Source organism: Rhinolophus ferrumequinum, chromosome 13 (assembly GCF_004115265.2).
Source record: "Rhinolophus ferrumequinum isolate MPI-CBG mRhiFer1 chromosome 13, mRhiFer1_v1.p, whole genome shotgun sequence".
Taxonomy (NCBI): Eukaryota; Metazoa; Chordata; class Mammalia; order Chiroptera; family Rhinolophidae; genus Rhinolophus; species Rhinolophus ferrumequinum.
In genome coordinates, this window is record NC_046296.1 from 24,699,175 (window position 1) to 24,714,756 (window position 15,582).

Below are 15,582 nucleotides of genomic sequence, written 5' to 3' on the forward strand. Positions count from 1 at the left end.
TCTCTTTCAGCACCTCCAGGAGAAAAGCAACAATGACCAAAGGTGAGAATTGGGTAGAAGCCCTAGCTTTATGGGCATTTAGAGAACAATGACATCTTGCTTTGTTGAGTGCTTTCTCATAGACTCTCCATGGCCTCAAAAAAGACAACCTTGACTTTGTTATCTCTGCTTTATAAAGAAACTGAAGAATTGCTAAAAGCTTCACTCAATATCTCAGGGCTGCTAGGAGATAATAAGAATCCAGGTGTTCCTTCCATCTAGTGCCCTTTTCACCACCTCACACTAGCACTTGGCATCAAAGGTAGGTCAATCCCAATCCATGTCCGCAAATATCATGGCTGTGCTCTGCAGAAAAACTAAGGTAAACCACTGGTTTCTTTCTCCTTGAGTCAAAGTGAAACTCTTACTATCTTTAAAGCGCCTGTGGGTCCCCAAATGCCATATGTAGGTGTATATATATACCCTTTAGGTGTACTAGATTTGAACCATATATTTAATCTACTTTTAATTGTTCAATGGTTGCTATTTAGTTAAAATCGGTGTAGTCTTAGCATATTCAGAAGGATGGAAAAGTCTACTGTGTTTGGAAAGCCGGAAGGGGCAGGGACTTTATCTCTTGTTCCCTAGCAAGACCCCAGAAGGAAATACCCAACAGCTCTGTAATTTGTGGGACCCACTGCAAAGTGAAAACGTGGAGCCCCTTGTTCAAACACTAAAAAGAATTTCGACTGCAATAGAAGAGCATCAAACCAAGCAAAGATCCCTGTGCAACTACCCAAGTTGCATGCCCAGGAAGCTAGCCCTTTCCACTGCTCAGACAGTGCTGCTTTGCAGAGCACGGGCCCACCCAGGCCAAAGCAGGAAAAATAATTTAAAGGGAAGGGAGAGGAGGACTCTTGGAGCTCTCCATCTCCCCATTTCACTGATTCCCCATTGGGCTGGCAACCTCTGGCCCAGTTACCACGACCTTCAAGGCGCTGGGACAGGGCCATCCTCCACCAACATGAGACTAACTGAATAATTTTAAAAATGCTTGGGCTTACCTTTCAACCCAAGACAGCCCATCATTTCTACTGAAATGCAAATGTTTCTGGGTTGTTGGAATTACTTTTTTTCAATGTACAAATAAAGATTTCTTAAAAGTGCCAGTTCCCCCGCCAAGACAATAAAAAAGATCAAAAGATTCACGCGAAACAGAAAAGCCTCTGCCATTCAGAACCTTGCAAAAGGCACCTGTGCCGCTGTCACCCTCCCACCCCACCGTAGGGGGTAGTTGGTCCTCAGTGCGAGAGCCCCTCCAGCTCTCCCTGGAGATCTCCGTCTCCGTCCTCCCTTCTCCCCTCCCGGATTTTTTATCCAGGGGTTTGGTAGAAGGGAGGAAACTAAACAGGAGCCAGATGTGTGCAAGTCCTCGGCTCCCGCCTCCTCTCTCCTCTCGGGTATCTTAAAACCGGGAGCGCTGACAGAAGAGGATTCGGAGCCAGACAGACACAGCGCAAACAACTCCGTTCCACGGCTCCCCTGGGAGTCAAAGCCAGGAGGGGCGGGGGGGGGGAGGAAGCCGGGCATGCTCAGTAGGCGGGACAAAGTTTTTTTTTCTCCTCTCTCTCTCGCTCTTTCTCTCTCTCTCTCTCCTCCTCTCTCTCTTTTTTTTTCGATCGCAAGTAGGAAGCTTTTTGCACTCCACCACCTCTGGCCGCTGGGAAGACGTCATCGCTTCCGCCCCACTTCCTCCTCCTGTTGGCGGCGGTGAGAATCCAATATGGAGTAAATCGGTGGAGTCGAGAGATGGGGCTCGGACGGGGCGTCCTGCACCGCCTCCCAGGCGCACCTCCCCCGACCGCCGACCGCTCCCCGGAACCGTGATTGGCCCGGCCCCCCGGGGGCGACCCCGAATCGAGCCCCCACCCGCGGCCGGCCCTCTCCTCTCAGCAGTCCCTGCCGCTTCACAGCGCGCTTGTTTTTCTCCTCTCCCTCACCGCCGTCCCCTGCCCAAACCTCTCCCCCTCCACCCGCTCCCGAGCCCCCGAAGCCCCCGCCCGCCCCGCGTCTCGGCGCTGCGGCGCTCTCTCGCTCCTCAGCTTTCCTTTGCACCCCTTCCCCCAAACCACCCCGTGCTCCGGTCGCCCTGCTTCCCCTTCTGCCTTTTGCGGCGCCCCCTTCATCTCTAGCCGTCCCCCCTCCCCAACCAAATCAGGCGATCTCCGGAGATGTGAAGACGGGGGTGAGCGGACAGGAAGATGAAGGGAGCAAAGCTGCCCGCCCCGGGACAGGCGTCTAGGTGAACAGGAAAATGACCGAAGAAACACACCCGGACGAGTAAGTTTGGCGGCGGGGTGGGACGAGTGTGCCCCAGGGGGGCAGCGTGAGGTCCGGGGCTGAGGACGCAGGCGGGGACTCTCGTAGGGTGAACTTGGTTGGCGTGGGGTGCAGCGACTCGATGGCCTGTGGGGTTTGAGATGCTATATTTCCCCCTTGTTGTTGAAATGAGGAGGGGGCAAAAACTGCTGCGGGCTGGCGGGGGCGCGCTTGGGGTCGGCGGGCTGGTGGCCGCTGCAGGGGCCAAGGGCGCACGGGTGACCTCGGGGCGGTCCCTGCTCCTTCTCCGGGGAGTTACAAACATCCCACCCACCCCCAAAATTTTCGGCGGCCGGAGGAATACCTGACACCCCCACACCGGTTTCCTGTGGTCGGTGGGTTTTTCCTTGGTGACTTTGTGCCTCTCCCGCCCCACCGCTGGCCCTGCGGTCCCTTCGGGAGCCCTCTGGGGCCGAGGCTCCGCCATTTCGTTTTCTTGAATCGCTCTTATTTGCATACCACATTTTCATTCATAAAAAACACGGCCGAGCGAGGGGAGGACAGGGCGCGGGGGTCTGCGTGTGCCCGGGTCCCCGCGCGGGCCAGCGTGCTGGAGCCGCCCCCTGGGGTCCCGCGGCGCGTGCAAGTGTGTGTGCGCGCGCTTGTGGGCCCGGGACAGGCTCCCCGACTGGGTAGGGGCAGCTCGGGGGGCGGATCCGAGGCGTGTGCGGCGGGGGCGGGCGGGAGCGTGCGGGGCAGCGCGCTGCGGGCGTGTGTGTGCGCGCTCGCGTGTGCGCGCGTGCACAGGCGTGCGTGTCCCGCCTGCGGGCCGGAGGGGAAACAATGCTCGGGGCGCTCCGCGGGAGGGGCTCCTAGGCAGCTTCGCCGCCCCCTGCGGGACCCGTGCCTTTCTCCAGCCCCGGGCCAAAGTGCAGCTCCCTCCGGCCTCGCAGTCGCGGAGTCAGCTTTGGTTTTTTTCCCACCCGCGCCCGAGGCGGTTCCAATAGCGGGTGCAAACGAGGCCTGGCCGCTGGGCTCGGCGCCTGAGGTCATCGGCCTCGGGTCCGAGCGGTCACCGCACGGCGGCCACTGCCGCTGCTCAGCGGCTGTGCCAACCACCTTTTTTTTTTTTTTTTTTTTTTTGTGAATAAGACGCTCTCCTTTATTGTCACATGATAGCCCTCCCCTCCTCCCCTGTACATTCATAAATCCCAAGTCTGCCTCGGCTCCTTTCATTCAGAGCTGCCATTAGCCAAGGTAGCGGCGGCGCTGGCTTGGACGCAGAGCCTTTCCGCAGCCGTGGGGTGGAGACTAGAGGGAGGTCCCACGATTGTGTGCGGGGGGCGTGAGGCCTGCGGGTAGCCAGCTCCCGAGGTCCCCGGTCTTTTGCCTACGCGAGCATTGAGACTCGGTGCAGAGAGGGGAAGTGACTCAGGGCTTGGGCGACTGAGAGGGCTTCTCTTACAGCAGGTGACAGAATGCTGTGCTCTACTCTAAGAAGCTACTCCTTTTTTTAATGCCCTTTTGTCCTTTAGCGTCTTCTGTTGCCAGTGAGGGCTTGGGAGTTCTGGTCTTTGGGAAAGGGAATTTCCTTCCCGTAGGTCCCCAGGGAGCGTTGATTGCAGTATCCCCTAGTCTGCCGCACACCAGTCGCTGGAGAGGATTCTGCCTGGTGTGTATGTCGTGGCCCTCTCATTACATCTGTTGGTCTTGCTATTTTAGACATTTTGCTTGGCCTTCATATATAGTATCTTGAAATGGGAAAATAGAAAGTTGTGCTTCTAGCTGAAATATGGGGGCGGTATATGCTGCTGGGCCTTGCCCTCTTTAGGATTTTATTAATAACAGGTATTTCTATGGTTCCTCGTTTGTCCCGGCACACGCAAATAGCAGTAGTAGAAGGAGGGACACTTGCCATGCTGAGCTTTGGAATCCCCAAGATTGTTCTGACCACCCCACATCGGGTTCTTTGGCTCCATCCCTTATGAATACTGGCCTGGAATCTCTTCTCATGGCATGTCAGCTTTGCTTCCCACCTCGTCTGGTATCCAAAGCCGAAGGGCATAGGGTGGGATCACCAGGAAGAAATAAGCATCTCTGGTTCAGGCTTTCAGAGCAGTTCAGCATGCAACCGCCTGCCCCCACTGCTCTCAGTAGCCCAGTTGAGACAATGCATATTTGAGGACACATTCTGGTTTCAGTTAGAGAATCAGAAAGCTGTGGCGCCTTGGCCCACTGCAGAAATGGCCTTCTCAGGATTATTTTTAATGTAATGACCTTGGCATGAGACGTGAAATGCCTGGTAAGAAAGCAGGCTGCATGGGCTGTAAACTGGCATTTGTGGACACTGTCCATTATATTGTTCAACGTTATTATATAATGACCCATCTATTTCCTTTTAAATGTTAGTGCCAGAAAGGTTTCTCTCTGAGTTAACAGAGCTTGCTGTGATTGGTGTTTTTTTTTAATGTTACCACTGGAAGCTCAGAGTGAAAATTATTGCTTGATTTTGGTAGCCATGTTAGCCTAGGTTTTTGCTAGATTTGTTTACTTCTCTTCTGTGAATTTTGATCTTCTATTTCTTCTTCTAACAGTTTCATCTTAGAGGTCCCTTGGATACCTTTTGGAAGTAGGCAAGGTGTGTTACTTACAAAGAGAATTTGTGACATCAAACTGGAGACAGGGGAGTTATATTTGTGCCTTAGGTAAAATAGATTTTCTTGAGAGTCCACACATATGTAAGGTTTCTATTAAATATCTGCTACGTTTTACATCCGAATACAGTAAATCGGAATCTTACAACTGGTAAAATTGTGCTTAATTTTAAAAAATAATGAATGTTTTGTCTTCTAATGTTCTTTCCATGTCAATTTAAAACTCCTTTCTAATAAATACATAGTAATTTAGGAAAGCTTGTCTGCTCTTTTCATTGATGGTCCTAAAAAATAACTTCTATAGAGAAAATACATTGACCCTTCTTTGATCCCACTCCAGATGGAAATGTATGTTAAGATTTACAATTCCCCACATTTTTTATAATTTAAAAAGTAAAGAGCATCAACAAACTACTGAAAATGGTCTTTTGTACATAGGAGTGGACAATATTTTAAAAATTATCTTTAAAGGATCTTTCAAGCATTTGATTATGCCTATGAATGGTTTGGAAATTTGAAGACAAAACGAAGAAATCCTTCTCAAGTGAGCTCTAACCCTGGAGGCTTCAGGCCTTCATTCAGCTTTGTATTTTGTTCCTCTCATGAACTCCTCTGCGGCACACATCTTGCTGAGAGAAAGGACTTGCAGCTTGCCTGCAGTCATATTTCAGTGTTGAAAGGTTTCCCATTTTTTAAAAAACGGCTTAAATATTTTTGCAGAACCATTTCAACATTAGACATCAGAACTCGTATATACTTGAGCTCCTTCCCAAAAGATGAGGATACTCTTTGGTGAAACCATAGTACCATCATCACTCTTAACAAAATTAATAATTCCCTGATGTCTTGAATACTCAGTCTCCACTGCCTGAAAAATGTCTCTTATAAGTGGTTATTTCAGCCAGGGCCCAACCAAAGATCGTTCATTCAGTGCATTTGTGAAATATACTTAAGGTTCAAGGCTTAGCCATTTGTTCACGTTCTGATCTAAGGCGAGTTACTCAGTATTTCACCTTGGTTTTAGCTGAGTGAATACAATGGGAATAAAGGTTACCGATTTCGTGGAATTACTGTGAGAATTAAATGAGATAGTTTATGTAAAGCTTACAGTCCAGCACCAAATGTAAAACAAGTGTCTTGAGTGGCTCTTTAGAGGGCACTGAGGTAGGTTTTTTTGTACAGCTTGTTAATTTGCAAATAACCCTGTTAATTTGCAAATAACCCTGGGAGGAGGTATTAACCCATTTAACTTATGAGAAAGCTTAAGTAAAGTTACTTGCCCAAGACAGCAAACATTTTTTTTTTAGCACTTCATTTCATCTTCTCAACAAGCCTATGAGGTAGATGGTATTATTAATCCCATTTATAGATGGGGAAGTTGAGGCACAGACAGGTTAATCTGCCCAAGGAAATATCCTTAGTAACTGACGGGGCTAGGATTTGGGCATCCCAGCAGTCTGGCTCAGGAAGGATTGTTTTTAACCACTGTGTGGTACTGTCTCAGAAGGGGAGAGCATGTCCAGCTTTGGGCATTCTGATTTCAGACCTCACACTTTCTGCCAGTCATGCTGTTCCTAATTCTGAATTGGTCACAGTCTGTCACTGCCATAATTTTCTCCACTTCCCTTATCTTCCCTGAAAATGCAATGAGGCACGTAGTGAATTAAAGTGAATTTAAATAAACGTGGACTTGAGAATTCTGTGATACACCGGAAGATCGTAGGAGAAGGGTGAATTCAGAGTTGGTTAGTACTCTACATTCATTGGAATGATAGTTGTGGAAATTAGACCCGGTACAACAAGTATTGATCAGTTTTCTTTGTGTTAGCCTTAAAAAGGGGATGTGTTTCTGTTCTATATGAGTAGTATCCTTAAATGTTAAAAACATGGAATTGACTTAGCAGAATGGGAGCTTTGGTTCGTTTTTCAGAAAATCTCAAAAACAAGACAAAACAAAAAAATTTGGAAGGACCTTAACAGGCTTTGTAAGCCAGGACTTGGTAATATAGTCATTGTCTTTGCATAAAGTCATCGTATCAAGTTTAGTGCCTTCTGCACGGCCTTACATCTTGTTAGGTGGTAGGCCTGGACTAATGTCCATCTACTGGGTTTGCCTCCATAGGGATATTAGCAAATGCTACTACCTCCTTTCTAGCTATAGCTGGTTCCCTCTGCTTTCCAGTTTCTTTAGCCAATAAAATATATAAAAAGTGAATCAGTACAAATACCAAAACTATACTGCTTCAGCCTGTTTATTTGTGCCCTTTAATCTGGAATTCTTTGTTCCTTCCCTTCTCCAACAAGTGAAATTCTGCTCATTCCCCCCAAGTAGCTCCCAGCCATTTCTTTTATAAGAGGTCCTCCTAGACTTTCCCCACACCCACTCTCAAAGTCAAAATCGAGGACTCTTTATAGCATTTCCCCCAACACTGTGTGGCCATTACCACCATTTCGAGTTGGGTGTATATCCCGGGTAGAGTCTGTCCCATAATAGGGGCTTTTTGGATTCAGAGTTACCTCTCCACTGCCTAGTTTTCTAGTTGGCCCAATAGCAATGGTTACTTAATAAACGTCTATTGAATAAAAATGGGTTTAACTATTTAAAAATGCTTTTTCGGGGGGGAGGATGGGAGATGAGGGTAAGGGGGATCAAATATATGGTGATGGAAGGAGAACTGACTCCGGGTGGTGAACACACAATGGGATTTATAGATGATGTAATGCAGAATTGTACACCTGAAATCTATGTAATTTTACTAACAATTGTCACCCCAATAAATTAAAAAAAAAAAGAAAAAGAAAAATGCTTTTTCGTTCCTGTTGACTAATGTAATTATTACACTTGTTGTATTTGGTTAATTTAGGGTGTGTAGAATCCCTCCTTCTGAGGAACTCCCATGTTCACATGAAGTCCTTGGAATGGTTTGTGGAAATTGGGTACAGAACTAGCTGGTGGTGGTGATCTAGGATTGACAATTCAAAACCATTTTGATTCCAGTCACTGTTGTGGGAACTGGGAAGTAGAAGATGGTGAGCGCAATCGGCCAGGGCCTGTGTTTCTGTCTCTGCAGGAGAATCTTTGCAGAAATCACAATATTAACAATTTGTAGTAGCTGCAGGGTTCTGATGGAGTCTTAACACTTGAAGTTGGAGACAGCTGTGCTGATGAGCTCCGATACTGGCATAGTTCCTATGTTACTGGGCTGAACACAAATATACAATCTAACAGCAAAATCCTCTGAAACCGAACAAGATGATAATAGAGGCAGAGAGGTTTTGATGTGTGTGGTTGTTTGTTTTGGCATGTTTTGTCTTATGTAAATGGGGCTGACTTTTTTCTTTTTAAGACCTAGCCATATTGATAAACTTGATGACTGTGTCTTTTGAATCAATATTTAAGGCTATAACATTGATGATTTTTCAAGGCATTGTCTAGGGCTTTTAGTTGCTGGAGTAGCAAGAGTATTTTGCACTGGTGCATACAGTGCTGTGTGGCACAAAATGCATTTTCTTTTCTTTTTCTTTTTTAAGGAGGACGCAACTCACAGTGGCCCACGCAGGGATTGAACTGCGACCTTGGTGTTATTAGCACCATGCTGTAATCAACTGAGCTAACCGGCCCCCTCCCAAAATGCATTTTCTTGTGCTTGCCCTGGGTTGGGATGAAGGATTATTACCACAGCTTGACATGTGTCCCATGTCAGGGAAAGGAAGTCCAGCCAGGATCTTAGTGAAATCCTTGATAGTAACTGGCTTAAGAGTTGGCTAAATTAAGGAACAACTGTTTGTCACCACTCATTTCTCAGGTAACGTTTGTCAACAATATGTTCACATGTGGCATATTGCACACATGATAGCAAATTGTGCTATTGTTATTTATGTTCCTCTCAAAGGGTAGTTGAATACTTATTTAAAAACAATTTCTGTTTACCTGCACGTAAGCATAGAGGTGGATTTTGACTTTAGCATTTAGTAGTTGTGATTGAAGAGGTTAGAACAACATGGGTAGCCTCTAAAATGTATGTCTTTGGCTCCTCTGTGTACAGAAATAATGATTTTTCAAATCTGGTTGTTTTCATTCGTAGATATAGTCCTCTGGTCCATTCATAAATGCTTAAAACTTAATTATCAGATTAAGTGTTAAAATTGCCTTTCCTAGTTCATCTAGTTAATGACATCTTTGTCTTTTCACTTTCTTTATTATTTCTTTCTCTGCTTGTATTGCTTTGGCTCCGGCTTCCAGTGTTGATTTTTTTCAGATAAACACTGTTCATTTTGTATTTGCCTCCCACCTGGAATACCCTTCTTGATGTGGGAATAATAGTTTATTAACCCTTATGTCCGCAGCCTGGCAGAGTGCTGGGCCCATAGTAGGCTTTCTACAAATGTTTATTGATTGGTTAAATAATCACTAATTTAAAAATAATTTTACTTTATATAAAAATGTAAACAGTTATTCATGTTGTACTTATTTATATCCAAAAAATCTTGGAGGTTGCTTTTTTGGTTACCATGAATGGCAGGCTGCCATGATGGTAGTGGGAGAAACTTGGGGTTTGGGGTGACACCCTGCCCCTGCTCTCTACTGAGTGATTACTTAGGTTACTTAATGCGATTGAAGTTAATTCTGTTGCCTCCTTCAGAGGCTGTTAGCACAGCACCTGATGAACTGGGAATTCAGTGGCACTCACCCACCTCTGGTAGGTCTCAAACCGTGTAGCGAGGTATCATTTATTTTCAGAATTTACAAGGCAGAGGATATCCATTAACTATGTTAGCTTCACAGCAACCTTTTGAGGCAGGAAACAGGGATTCTCACCTTATGCCCAAGAGAACTGAAGTGACTTGCTGGGGAAGGAGGGTTTGTGGGAGGAGAATTAGAGCCTAGAAATCGCATTCTGCTTTTCCTTTGGCTTCCCAGTGCTGTCCTGGTAGGTCCCTCTACAATAGCAGCTTAGTTTTTGTGCTATAACATCAGCAGTGCCCAGCTGACTGTTGGCCCCTTTCCTCAGTGGTCCCAGTTGTTTATGCTGTTTGAGATTTTATGTCTTTTAGTAGCTTGTCTCCTCTTCTTCTCAGTGTGCTTACCTATAGTAGCATCCTTGGGCCTCCTGCCATCCCTGTTTGTGGTCTAGAAATCATACTGCCAACGGTGTTCAAATCGTTTCTGAAACAAGAGTCAATGGTCTTGGTGGGGATGGGGTTGAGGCTTCACTTAGGAGTAAGTTGGCTTATGGCTTGTTTCGTCTGCTGTGTCGGTGTTTGCATCTTACATTTCCAGCCAAGGAATAAAGTGGATACTGGACCATAGGTTTAATTTAATCGTCAACACCCCAATAATTTCACTCATTTTTACAGGCCTTTCTTTGAAAGCCACATAAATGTGAATATAGTTTTAATATAGTAATGAAATCTCTCTCCTTTGCTAAATAGGTTAAATCAAATCTGTGATTTTTCTCAGGCTCAGAATTCCAAAACAGACCTGCGCTGCCAGGGTGACAGGCACTGGCTCAATGTTACCTCTGGACCTGAAGGCCTAAGGGTTGCCTTCTCATTAACCTACGTGTGGACAGGTTTCAGATCAGGAGTCCTGTTTGTAAACCAGCTGTGCATCCGGTACCACCCGTTCTTAGATGTCTTTTACACTGAAGAAAATTAGGGGATACTAGATTACAGGTGTCCATTTGGAGTGTGGTAGACTTTGATACTGAACTTGACTTTAGAACATACTTGGACCTTAATTGCAAAGCCTTGTATGCACTATTTTATTGGATAAAACAAATAACGGGGGGCAGGGGCGAATGAGGCTTGAGGAGAGGGAATGACTAGCTGTTGAGTGTCACTCACTCACTGCACTTAATGTATCGGATGCCTAATCTGCCAGACCGACCGCAGCTGTGACTCAGGGCCTCTCTGCCCTCAGGGATCTTATGCTCTAGCATGCTGGGTACTTTCTTATGCCTTAAGGGTATGAGGGCCGCATCATCTTGATTGACTATCTGACTGTCAGCATGGCTACCAGAGCTGTTTTTCCTTTCTTTCTCCTCTTTCTGCAGGGTTCCTCCTGGAGCTGCAAACATTGGGATTCCCAGATTTGGGGTGGGAGAGAAACTCTTCATTCAGAGTATTAAAGGAGCTGTGTGCCCTTCCCAGAGTCCCCTAACGAGTTTTTAGGGTGAGTGTTTGTAGTGTGGACATGCACTTGTGTACTCACACATGGATGGAATATGTCCAACACTCAAGCATCCACAAACTGTAGGTGAGGAAAAGATTCAGAGAGGTTAAGTATCTTGTCTGAGAACACAGAGCAGGATTTGTTATTTTTAACCCAGGTCTTTTGACTTCAAATCCCATATCTGTAGAACAATATCATGTGCCATAACTTCATAGATCTTCAATTATCTTGTATATAAAAAAAATTGGGTTGCGGGTACAGTTTGATTTCTATTACTGTTGAGTGAGTGGAATTAGAACTCACTTAATACTCTAAACGCCTCAAAACTGTGAGGTGACATTTCTTCCTTGCAGTCCTGTTTAGGTCTGTGGAACAGGGAACCAGTGCCCACTTAGGTGGCTTGTTCTGTACTGATATAAAGAATGGCTCTACAGGTACCGCTTTTGGAAAGAGAACGAGCCACCTTAGCCTTGATGGAAAGCGTTTGTGAGCAGAAGGCTAACAAATAACAAAGCACAGTATTCTCCTGGACCTGTGTTTTCACCTGTTTTGAGAAGAGGATCAAACTTGAATGTGCATAGGGAATAACCTGGGAGTCTCGTAAAATGACGATTCTGACTCAGCTTGAGATTCTGCAGTTTTAACAAACTTCCAGGTGCTGCAGGTGCTGCTGCGCCATGGACCACACTTTGAGTAGCAAGGGCCTAGCTATGGTTGTGGTGGTTGGCAGTGAGCCCACAGCTGCCAGGTTGGTGTCTTCAAAGGCGACTTCACATACTCTGCATTTGATATCTGTTGAAGAAGCTCATTGGACAATCTGCACTGAGAGATATTATGAAGCTCCTGCGCTTCCTATCCCTGGCAGGATCTCCAGCTTTGAGATCTACGAGTAGCTTGATTTTAGATGGGAATGTGCCAGAAGACATTTTTTACTTACGGCTTAAAAAAAGTTCTTGCTGGATGCCAGGAGACCCAAGAGTTCCATCACTTGTAAAGAAAGATGAGGTCCAGCACTTTGTAATGTCTGATAGCTGGCACTCTGTACCTGCCAGACAAATCAGCCTTCTATGGGAAGCCTGCCGCCCTGGGAAGCAGGCACAGCTCAGCCCTAGAAGAAATCACAGGAAGTAATTAAACAGAGAAGGTCAGAGAAAGAGGAAGTGGTTGTGTTGTTTCTGATGCGAATAGCATTGTTGTTCCTGGGGATCAAGATCATGATGTTTAAGTCTTCTGGAATGTGACTGCTTGGGGATTTGATTGTATTTAAATTGCAGCCCTTTTAGTTTATTCTTTTAGACAGCAATCTAGTTAGGAAATGAATTGCTTTTAGGTCTTATCAGGAATCCCCACGTGCCTAAGTCGAAGTCTTAAGCAGGGAGTTGCTTATAGCTTGGCAAATTGCACTTAAATGAAATGAATGTCAAGACTATTAGAGGTTAATTTTAGGTGTCTGGAGTTCTCCCTAATTCTCCTGATTAAACACTTTAACATAATAGTTTCCTTAATTGGAATAATGATAGAATATTAGCACGTATGTTAAGCCATTTACCCCAATTTGTATATGTGCTGCCGAAGCGAGCACTCATTTACCCCAATTTGAATAGGGTTAAAATGCAAATTATCCATCACTTGTCAGTGCTTACTCTTTAGAGATAATTCCTGGTGAGAGATGGGGGAAGAGACTGGAATTTGAATCCGACTGGGGCTTTCTCCTTGAGGAGCATTGCTAAGAGCGCTGAAGTCAGAGATCCCCCACCCCCACCCGGAGAGGTGCTAAAAATACCAGCGCCTGTGATCACGGTCACTCCAACATGGAGGTAGATGGCAATGGGAAATCGGAAATAAGCTGACCGGAGACCCTGTCTGGTTATATTTTCATTAGCCTGTCATATTTTTCTTTCAGAGGAAGGTGATAAGAGACTTAAGGCCCTTTCCCAGCATTCAGATTCCCCCTCTGAAGCCTTGAACTGGTGCCACTACCGAGCAGTTCCCAAACAAATGGCTGGGAACAGTAAGCCCTCCAAGTGTTGTTTGTGAACCAAATGCATAATGTCACCGTATATATGTATTACTCTCTTTTCATGTATTTATGGAATAATAAACTACAACCTCCTTAAATTCTACTGAATTTATGGTGGATGTTTGTCGTATGTTTCTCAACTCACAGTTATTAAAAAGTATAGCAGTAGTCCCTGGGGAGGGAGGCTAGTCGCTGAATTTTCTCTCTCGGAGTCCCTATGCTTAGAAAGTTGGGTGTCATTGCTGTGACCCTCATTCTGGATGGAAGAACAGCAGTGTGGTCATTCTGTAGGCGAGGGATATGAAGAGGGTGTGTTCCTACTCCAGGGTGAATTGGGTGGAAGGTCTGAAAGAAAGCAGGACAAGTTTAGTTGGAGGTTCCGGGGGTTAAGGGGGCAGTTAAAAATAAGTCGGGACATCTCCCCTAGACACTTGGCATCAAGTTGGGTCTTCTCATAAAAGGAGGGAGAGATGGGGGATTGAGTCTTTTCTGTCTTCCAACTCTCCACTCTTGTAGTCAGCATTTATCAAACACCTGTGCCGTGTAGCACACAACTCTTTATTGTGGAAAAGAGGATAAACCCAGCACTAGAAGCTCTTGATGGATACTAAGTAGCAGAGAAGATGGTACCCTATTCCTATGTGTAGTAAGTTCCAGGAGTTAGGAAACTTAGGTTCCCATCCCTTCTTTGCCACCACCCAGTAGTTCCCAAACGAATGGCTGGGAACTGGTAAACACTTCAGTGGGACCTGGATTGAGTAAGGTCCTGGTGTGGGACCTCAGGCAAGATGTTGAGCTTCTTCTCTGGATTCAGCTTTTCATCTCTAAAATAAAGCGATTGAATAATAGCATTATATTGGAGAACTCGCCTCCTTCCAAATATTGCAAGGATAGTCCAAGTTTAAAAAGCTTATTCTTAAAATAATATTCTGTTTAAAAATAGAGACAAATAACAAAAAAAGAAGTTAAAATACTTCTTGCTGTACCAGCTGGGGGAGTGTTCACTTTCAACAAGGTGGGATTTGAGTTGAGGTTTGGAGGACTCAGCCAAGGATGGTGGGTGGTGGTATTTTGGGGGAGAGGGGTGGGTCAGGCAAGTTGAGGAGGAGTGTATTGTGGCCAGAGGTTTCTTCCAGAGGCAGAGAAACTCAGAGAAAGAGCAGGTCCAGTCAGTTGAGGCTAAACTTGGGAGGTTATTGCATGCCAGGCTAACAAAGTAGGTATTTGGACTTTTGTTCTTGAGGTATAATGGAGCTATTTAAGGTTTTGGAGCAAAGAAATGATGAAACGATATATTGGTATATTCACACTAGTTAGAGGGTAGGGTGTAGGTGAGGCTGGGGCCCAGGAGACCACCAACAGTGGTGGCCCTGCCATATCTGGGCAGGAGGACTTTTCTCTCCGGCTTTAATGAAATGCACTAGGCTTTGCTGTAGGAACCTCTCTTCCAAAGAGGTTGTCATTACGTTTATTAGAAGATGCTCAAGGGGGCTGTGAAATTCCGAACAGAATTAACCAACTTACTTTGTAGATCAAACCGAAGTGAGGGTTTTTCCTTTTTTTTTTTTTTCCGGTATTGTTACTTCTGCAGGAACACAGTACTTGGTCAACTGAAATTGCCCATGTGAAAATGGAGAATACATTGTCTTTTCTAAGTAGAGTAAAATGGTTGAAACTTGACCACAAAATTGTAGAACTGGAGAGGGTCTTAGAAAAATACCAGCTCAGCTCCCTTCTTTTACACATTGCAATCCAGAGGCTGAGTGATGAACCCAGGGTGACACAGTTAGTTGGTGGTTTAGGATATGTCAGCAAGCAGATGTCACTGGCCTTGGTTTCAGTCCTGTTTGGGGTCCTATGTTAAACATTCATAATTGCTACCCTCGAGTGGTTGAACCCTTAGGAGAGAGGAAAAAGATGGTGGAAACTCATTCAATTCAGATAATCATGGCCTGTGTTGACAGTGAACCATCAACATTGAACAGATTGCTAGCCTTGGTTAGCCCCTGGACGAGGTTGATAGATGAGCTTTCCAAACGCTGTCCCTGTGTGTCTCCCCTGCAGATGGCAGGTGGAGGTCCCAAGGGATGGCTTCCCCATGTTGTGTTTCAGGGACAGCCAGGTAGGGAGTGGAGGCAGAGGAGGGTCTCCTTAGCTCACCATCCTGGGTGAGGAGATGATGAGCCCATAGATGAACATGTTGAAATACAGGTGATGTTCCCAGGTGTTTGCATCTGGGCACCAGCAAACAAAGTGTATGAAACATTACCTGTGCGTGTTCTTCCTCCCCAGCGCCAGCGCCTTCTGTTCTCCCCCATGTGTTTGTTTTTGATGTTAACTGCCAAGGTGGTGTGGTGATAGATAGCAGGAAGTGGAGCTTATGTGCAGGTCTTCTGGGGTGGATGCCAGGATGGGAAGGGTGGCGGTGGGGGCAC

The 15,582-nt window shown here is 45.9% G+C and overlaps 1 protein-coding gene across 2 annotated transcripts in view; it reads left to right on the top strand.

Moving 5' to 3' along the window:
- Positions 1–1,626: 1,626 nt before the first annotated feature.
- Positions 1,627–15,582, top strand: part of SPRED2 (sprouty related EVH1 domain containing 2) — a 106,377-nt gene continuing 92,421 nt past the window's right edge. Inside the window, exons 1-2 of one of the 2 annotated variants that reach the window (XM_033124766.1) lie at positions 1,656–1,749; positions 2,198–2,319. In XM_033124766.1, the coding sequence (XP_032980657.1) occupies positions 2,294–2,319 (26 nt within the window). In that variant the 5' untranslated portion in view covers positions 1,656–1,749; positions 2,198–2,293. Of the gene's footprint in view, positions 2,320–15,582 lie in introns of both variants that reach the window. The other variant, XM_033124765.1, reaches the window with a different exon arrangement.